Source organism: Gossypium raimondii, chromosome 6 (assembly GCF_025698545.1).
Source record: "Gossypium raimondii isolate GPD5lz chromosome 6, ASM2569854v1, whole genome shotgun sequence".
NCBI lineage: Eukaryota > Viridiplantae > Streptophyta > Magnoliopsida > Malvales > Malvaceae > Gossypium > Gossypium raimondii.
Genome location: NC_068570.1, coordinates 13,786,324 through 13,794,601, shown reverse-complemented (window position 1 = coordinate 13,794,601; position 8,278 = coordinate 13,786,324). Strand labels below are relative to the sequence as shown.

The 8,278-nt window shown below is 31.7% G+C and overlaps 1 protein-coding gene across 1 annotated transcript; it reads left to right on the top strand.

Annotated features, from left to right (window-relative positions):
* The first annotated feature begins 302 nt into the window (after nt 1-302).
* LOC105774630 (agamous-like MADS-box protein AP3) lies at nt 303-3,046 on the top strand. The gene is made up of 6 exons (XM_052632269.1): nt 303-432; nt 555-621; nt 701-762; nt 907-1,006; nt 2,190-2,271; nt 2,445-3,046. Exons 3-6 carry the CDS (start codon nt 704-706, stop codon nt 2,591-2,593), a joined length of 390 nt encoding a protein of 129 aa, XP_052488229.1. The 5' UTR covers nt 303-432; nt 555-621; nt 701-703; the 3' UTR covers nt 2,594-3,046.
* The last annotated feature ends 5,232 nt before the right edge of the window (nt 3,047-8,278 follow it).

The following is an 8,278-nucleotide window of genomic DNA, read 5'->3' as shown; positions in this document are numbered from 1 at the left end:
AAAATAATAAAAATATTTTATAAAATCACTTAACTAATAAATTTTAACATATTTAAAATGAAATAATTTTTGCAGCGTTTTTATGAAAAATGCCACAAAAGGTAAGCAATAGCGGCGTTTTTATAAAAAACGCCACAAAAAATAATTTTACTTTAAAATAATTTTTAACAAAAAAAATATAAGATTTTTAACATAACAAAACGGCGTCGTTTTGTACAAAATAAAATAATTTTTTTGCGACATTTTTTATAAAAAACGCCGTAAAAAGATATTCAAAATCCCGCCCACTCCCAAAAAAAAAATTTGGTTACCCGCTCGTTTCTCTCTCTTCTCCTCATCTCCATTGCGCGCCTTAAATACCCCAAATTTTGTACTTAATTCTTTTTCCCTTTTAATCTCAAAATTCCATGAGTTCCTTTGCCCCAACATCTCGTAATACCGTTCAAATCCCTAAACCTTTTCTTTTTCTCTCCATGAATTTATATATATATATATATATATATGCATATAACAAATGATTCATTGATTTGGGGTTTTGTTTCTTTCTAAATTAGGACAAATGGGTTTTCCGATCTATACCAAAAGACCACAAGGATTGATCTATGGAATTCCCATTATGAGGTTTACAATTTAGTTTTTAAGCTTTGTGGGGTTCTGTTTGTTGTTGTTCTTTATTCCATTTTTGTGTGTGTTTTTGCAGAGAATGGAAGAAAATTATAGGAGGTTGAAGAAGATAAACAAGAAGTTGAGAAGGGAGATTAGGTATAATGAAAATTATATCCCTTTCCCATGGTGTATATATATATATAAACCAAAGCTAGGGTTTATTTGTCAATGAAAAGAAGGGTTCATGCTTTTTTTGTTGTTGTTGATTAAGGGAACGGGGTTTTTTTTATTTATTTGCAGGCAGAGAATGGGTGGAGACTTGAATGAACTTAACATTAATGAACTGCAAGCTCTTGAAGCTAAAATGGATTCTTCTTTGCTAGCTATACGTGAGAGAAAGGTTTGAAATTATTGGAACTCTTTCTTTGTACCAAAAGGGTGTGTATATATATATATGTTGTGTGTATGTGTGCATTATTATATATATTGGGTTTTTGTTTCTTGATTGTTAAATATGAAATTAGGCATAGGGTTCAAACTTTGGCGAGGGTACTTTTAGTTGTTTGAAACTTCTTTGGTTTTACTCGACTTGCATTCTTTTTACAGTCATCAATATATTTTTTACATTTCTTCCATGTAGCATGGAGTCACAAGAAGTAATTGATGCAAAACTCTCAGCTCGTGTTCTGCAGTTGATAAATGTCACTGATAGTGGATTGCACAGTCAGGTACATTGAGCATGGTGGCTCGGTTTTGATGATATTTATTTTTAATACCTCTAGGAGGATGATGGAAGTGATAGTCTTGCAGTTCAACTGGTAGATGAAAAACACTGGGAAGATTTTGCAAGACTCTGTCTCAATTAATCTGCATCCTTTCTAATGGTTTGGTATTATTGATTGCTAAGTGTTTTAGATCTTGAAAGAATGCAAGCAGCATATGAAAATCAATAGTCTGACCTGCATTATTTTGATCAATTGAGAATGCGTAATCTCAGATCACTTTCTTCCCATGCTTTGTATCTACAATTTATTTTCCACTTAGTTTCCACATATTACTTCCAAGCATCTTATTGTTTATCTTGAATATGAGGATGAACTTGCTTGTTTATCTTGATTACAGAGTATAAAACCCACTTGCCTATGCTTATTTATCTTGTGCCCATTAATATGAGATTTTCTTTCTGATGAAAACGAAATCAAAGACTTTTAATTTGTAAATACCAGAGATTTTCTACCACTTTACCTTGATATAAAATTCCTCCTGTGCTACGTTTTTAAGTTTGGGAAATCTGTAATCCTACTGATTTGCTTTACAGAGCTATTTTAAATATATTATCGTCGGAGAATGTGAAGATTTTGACATATTTCAATCACAAGATGGTAGGTAAACCACTATTTTGGTCTCATATGGAACATTTCGGTTAGAGCATCAGTTTCTATTTTTCTCATAATCTCGATTGAGCAGATATTTTATATGAGCACCTGTTTCTTAACTTTGCCATGGCTGTACTGGTGTTCACTTGAGTTCATGTTTGGAGGAAATTTTTGACAGTATATTACATATGTTGTGCATTGTTGCAGAGCAAGGAGTGTTTAGAGAAAGTTACTCAAACAATATCTTTTCTTGCTCAACCACGAGAATCTCACTTGCTTTTGCTTACGGGTAAAGCTTTTACTTCCTTTCCAACTGAACATAACTTGCAATAAATGCTGTGAGTTAGTCATCTTTACTGCCATATATAGATAACTCCAATATAGTGCAGAATATAAGTATGGATGTCAATGGTTGTTTTAGTGGCTTTTTTTTAAAGTAAAAGCTAAGAGAATGACCTGCAGGAGAGGTGCAGAGGGATAGAGCTGCAGAGCTTTTGGGTTTGCGTGCATGCAATTTTTGGCCACGACACTCAAGCAAACTTGGAAATGAGTTTCGGGTGTTCACAAACTATGACCCTGGGGAGAGATTAGGAGGATGGGAGCAAGAATAATAGGTGCCTTTTTCTTGCCATCGTTTGCTAGGAATATTTTCTCATGGATGAGCTTCATGCAACCTAATTTTTATCCATTATCAAGGCATTTCCAACACTTACCCTTGGAAAAATAAACCAGCTTTTCTGCTAATTTTCCCAGAGAAAACATGCAGATGAGAAAACTTCCAAGCAAGTTCATCCTCATATTATGCATTTTGGTCTACTTTTTTAAACTAGTGCAATTTTCCTCACTTGTGTAGATTTTGTAATACATAAAACTATTTAAGGTTGTTTAAAGTTGTACTGACTCATGCCTACTCATTGCCATTTTGAAATGTAATTAGGAAGTTGTTCCAAAACGCACAATATAGATGGAAGAAGCCATACAAGTTTCTCATATGTATTATTTATTTTAGTTTTGATTCTAAATTTTTATTTTTACTTTAATATTTACGACAACTTGAGTTCTAACTTTTGAATTTTAATTGTGTTATTAATTTATTATTTTAAATTCTAAAACTAAATTCATTAATTTTTATATTTAGTTTTAAAGTTAAAGTTTTCATAGAAAATTTAATTTAAATAATATTTTTATTTATCCTTAAAAGTATATTTAAAGTTCAAATTTAGAAAATAAAACATAATATAATATTTATCATAAAAATAAATATAATTTGATTAAAATAATTTTTTAAAGGTTATGTTTTTAGCGGCGTTTGTGACAAAAAGTGTCGCTAAAGGTCATGTTTTTAGCGGCGTTTGTGGGAAAAGCGCCGCTAAAGGTCATGGTCTTTAGCGGCGTTTATTTCTAAAAACGCCGATAAAGTTAGCGATGCTGTCATTAGCGACGTTTTTCGCGGCGCTTCTCAAAGCGCCGCAAATACTTTTAAGTGCCGCTAAAGGCTTAAAAAAGCACCGCTAAAAGCCTGTTTTGGTGTAGTGATTGGTTAGTGGGAGGAGAGATGAAACATCTCCATCTTCTTTATTAGCCACCATCCTTCATTAAAGTAAAAAGAAGAAAAACTATTTTGGGTGTTTCAACATTCGGCCACCTAATTTGGTGAGAAATTTAAGTTTTTATTTTCTTATAATTTTTTTAGATTTATGATAATTAGAGCTTGATTCAGGTAGCCCATGTATCCATTTGATAAACTATTAAAGTTTTGGAAAGTTTCCATTGTTGATTAATTGATGAATTAGACTGGAAAATGATAAATTAAAGCTTAGATTATGAAAAAGACTAGATTGTAAAGTTAATTTAGCTTGTTTGTTAACATTGTTACATATAGGGACCAAATTGAATAAATATAAAAAAATGTCATGAAATTATGTTCGAAATAAAAAAATATATAGTCCCTAATGAGAATATGGGAAACATGATTTGATTCGAAGCGTTATATCAAAAGTTATGCTTATCTCGATTTTAAAGACTAAATTGGATAAAATGTAAAACATGTTTGACTTGATGTTTGAACATGAATCGATGGAAACTGATATTTTTTATTTTATTGTGTTATCGTACATAGCTAACGTCAACGATGAGACATCAAAAGAGAAAGGAAAAGCGGGAGATGACGATGAATAACACGAAATCTCGATTTGTACTTTTATGATTCGAGATAGATTTAATTGCTTGCATATACATGTTAATTGCATGATTGAACATCGAAGTGAGTATATAGTTGTCATATGAATTGATTTGTTGTGATTTTTATTGAATATTGTGAAAATGAACTGAATTGAATGAAATGAAAAATTAGTATGGTTTTATGGAAAAGTGATGTGTGTTATGAGAATGAATTGAAACATGTTATATGGTATGAGTTATTTGTGTGTCAATGATTAATTGGGATGAAAATGTGGAATTGAATGTGAAGATATATATATACAAATTGGTTTGAATTGAAATGAAATAAGCGATTGCTATGTGATTGTACAGTGTACAAGGTATGATAGGTAATTGTAAATGATTATAGAGTAGAAATATACGATTGTGAATAATTATAGGTTGTGAAAATGCAAATGTTACTGATCACAAGGGATAACCATGTGAAACTGGTTGATTATAGGGATGATAATGAAAATATGTATAGTTGATGCCCGTGTGAAATTAGTAAAATGTTTGGATACAATTGGCATACTAATAGGGTCATATGCGTGCTTGTACGAGATATGTGATTATATGAAAATTATTACTTGTTTAGCTTGGACTAGTAACTTGATGTGAAATAGGTTTAGCCTAGAAGGTTAGCCTAATATAATTTCAGCTCGGACGAGCAACTTGGTGTAGTGTATTTACCCGTGTATCCGAGTATGTTTTATTAGGGTTTTATCGGGTGAAACATTATAAATGAAATTGGAAACTTGAAAATGTAATGAAATAGATTGATAATAGAATATGGTAATGAAATGAACTATGTGTGTAACATTCCGAAATCGGGCCTGAAAGTTTTTGCCCTTCAAGTGAGGGTTCGCCAGTGTTGCGACAAATAAGGATTTCGCCAACAAGCTAGGGGGCTTGCAAAAAGAGTATCAGCAAGGAGTTCGCGAATGTTTCAAGATTGTAGTATATGCCAAAAGATGTAGTAAGGGGGTTTGTCAGTCTGTTTGGCGAGGTAATGTATGCCAGTGTGTTTGGTGAACTAGGGTTCATCGACTAAGTTGCAAACTGGGGGTTCGCCAGTCAAAGATTGAGTCAGACTTAAATTAGGAAATAGATATATGGTGTATCTAGGAATACTTTTTGTGCAAGTAACATCTTTCCTAAGTCAAGTAGGGTATCTAAGATTTTTAGGACACTTAGGTCTATAAATACGACCTTTATTCCATGAGAATTCTCTCATCGAATATTCTGTCGTTAAATCTTTATTTCTGAACTAATTTTGTAGCACCCAGGGTAAGTCTCTATCTTGCTAAGGTTTGATTGTCCAGAAAGTTAGGTTCGCTTGCATGTGTAAATTCTATAAGTTCTATCTGTTTAAATAATCTGAGTGTTTATATGTTGCAAACCAGCCGAACCATCTACCAGCAAAGATAAAGGCAAAGCCAAGCTTGTTTAATTCTTAGTTTATCGGTGAGTGGTTAAGAATTGCTTAAGTGTGCTAACTATAATGTTTTTCAGTATGGAAGCTCAAGGTTTGTAACTTTTGTGTGAACTGTTATGATATTTCTTTTAAAACTAAGTTCTAAGAGTAAGTTTTCTACAAATTCTATTTTTAAGCCTCTACTTTCAGGACACGTTTTAAAGTTATTTTTTGAAGTATTTTTTATGCGAGTTTTTAAGTGAGCTATGTTTTAAAATTATGGTTTTATAAACTGTGATTTTATTTTACGAGCTTTTGTGCGAGCTCTAAGTGATAAGATTCTGTGCGAGCTCTTTTTTGAGCTCTTTGTGATAAGTCAATGTGTGTGCTCCTTCTAGAGCCTTATGTTGGATATATTGGTATACCAAAGGATTGTAAGTACTCACCTCTCCGTTTTGTGATTTTGGGCGTTGAGACCCTAAGACATGTGGAAAGATAAGAGAATGTAAAGCTATGCTCCATTCACTAGGACATATTGGTGTACAATTGAGTGTATTGCTTCACGTTGCACTTATAGGACATGTTATAAGGACTCTATGAGTCATTATAAGGCATTATAAGGATATCCACATCTCCAAAGAGACTAAGATAAGTGTGTTAAGTACAATAACATATATTATGTTCCTCAACCATTCTGATAAGATAAGTGTGTGAGCATGTTTCATGCTATATAAGATTTGTTTTCAAATAAGCACAAGCTAAGCTTTTAAGTATGATTTTCAATAAGTTATGTGAAACTATTTTACAAGCTTATGTTTCTTGACAAATAGAATCTACGAACTAGGTCTCGTAATCTCCTTCACAAACCCAACATGCAAAACAAATTTCAGACTAAGTCTTCTTTTTGTTTTTAACTCTGTATTTTTAAGCATACACTGATGATTCCCGATTATTCACTGAGTTTGCAATCAACACACCCACCCCTTTCTTACTTCACAGGTAAGTAGGTCGCGAATGATAGTGGCGAGGTAGATGACTTGGTGAGGCTCCTCCTTGATTAGATATTGGCGAACCTAGGAAATAGGCGTGGGGTTTTTAATTATGATAATTCTAGACTTATGTTTTTTATTCTGTTATTGAAAGAATTTCCTTAAGTTTGAGTTTATTTTGATCTGTTTAAGTCTTTGTTATTGTGAATTATACTCTAAGATATATGTTTGATAATCTATTTCTTTTTAATACTAAAGTCGATGTTTACTTACTTCCTCATGTATGTATGCCATGTTGATTTCTCTACCTAAGTATGAAATAGTATCATATGAGTGTCTGTTTTACTACGAACTACTATCTTCTGTGATCTAAAAAAATTTCGTGTGTACCCCTGTTAGTGATAGTCTATGAACCTAGGTAAGTAGTGCGAACCCATACATGTATGAAAACTCATGTATTTATGTGAACCCTACTAAAGTATGATAACAGTAACAACCCGATTTTGATCCTAATCAGACATAGTGGTTTCGGGACCACAAATTCGAGTCAAAAAAACATTTTAATATTATTTTCTGTGTTTATTATGTGTGAATTTGCTTGTGTGAAAATTTCGTGTTTTAATTTCATCGTTTAAGTGTCTGATTAAATAAAAGTACTTAATCGAGTAAAATAAAAATTTGATGGTTAAATAGGGAACTGCCTAATTGTTGTTGTCTTTATAAAATGGAGGATTTATGATGCAATAAGGCCAAAAGATCGTTAGTGGGTGGCATTTGGTAAAAACAACCTTGAATAATATGTTATATAATAATATTATTAAAGGTCAATTTAGTAAAACAATAATATGATAATATATGTTATAATTAAAACAAAAAAAACAAGCCATTATCATCATCCATTAGTGTTGAAACTAAAGAAAAAAATTAAGAAAAAAAAAGCTTCATTCGGCTAGGTTTAGGCTTGATTCAATGTATGTTTTACTTCGGTTTTTGATAATTTTTACGTTTTTGAGATCATTGTTTTGTGTACTACAAGACTCATGCTTGAATTTTTGAAATTGATGATTATTTTGTGTTTTTCCATTGATGATATGTTGTGATTTTTGATGTTTGATGATGAATAATGAAAGATAGATGAAAGATTAACATGTTTTAGCTTGGGATAATTGATGAATTTGAACAATTAGGGCTAAATTGTGAAAATAAATTTTTGATGGACTAAAATGTGAAATAAATGAAATGTGTGGACTTGTATGAAGCTTATGAACATTCGGCCCTCGCATAGTGTGTGCAAATTTGGTGTATTTTGTGTTTTATATAATAGGGACTAAATTGCAAAAAGTGTAAAATGTCAGGGGAAAAATTGTAATTGGCTCAATTATGTGTTTTTGGACTAAATTGAATGGAATAATATTTAAACTAGTTCATTTTGAATATATTTAGATCAAGAACCAAAGAAATCGGAGTTGGATCGAGGAAAAATTAAAGTCGTCGTGTAATCGCCCGATTTCAATTTTCACTGTCCGAGGTAAGTGTATTAGCAAAATAATGTTATTAAACTAGAATATATATATGTAAATCTATCATACATTTAATAAGTTGGAATGAACTTTGTTAATTTCATATTGTTAGCCGAATATACAAGTTGAAATTGGTAGGTTGAAATTTTATTGTACAAATCTGTATATGTT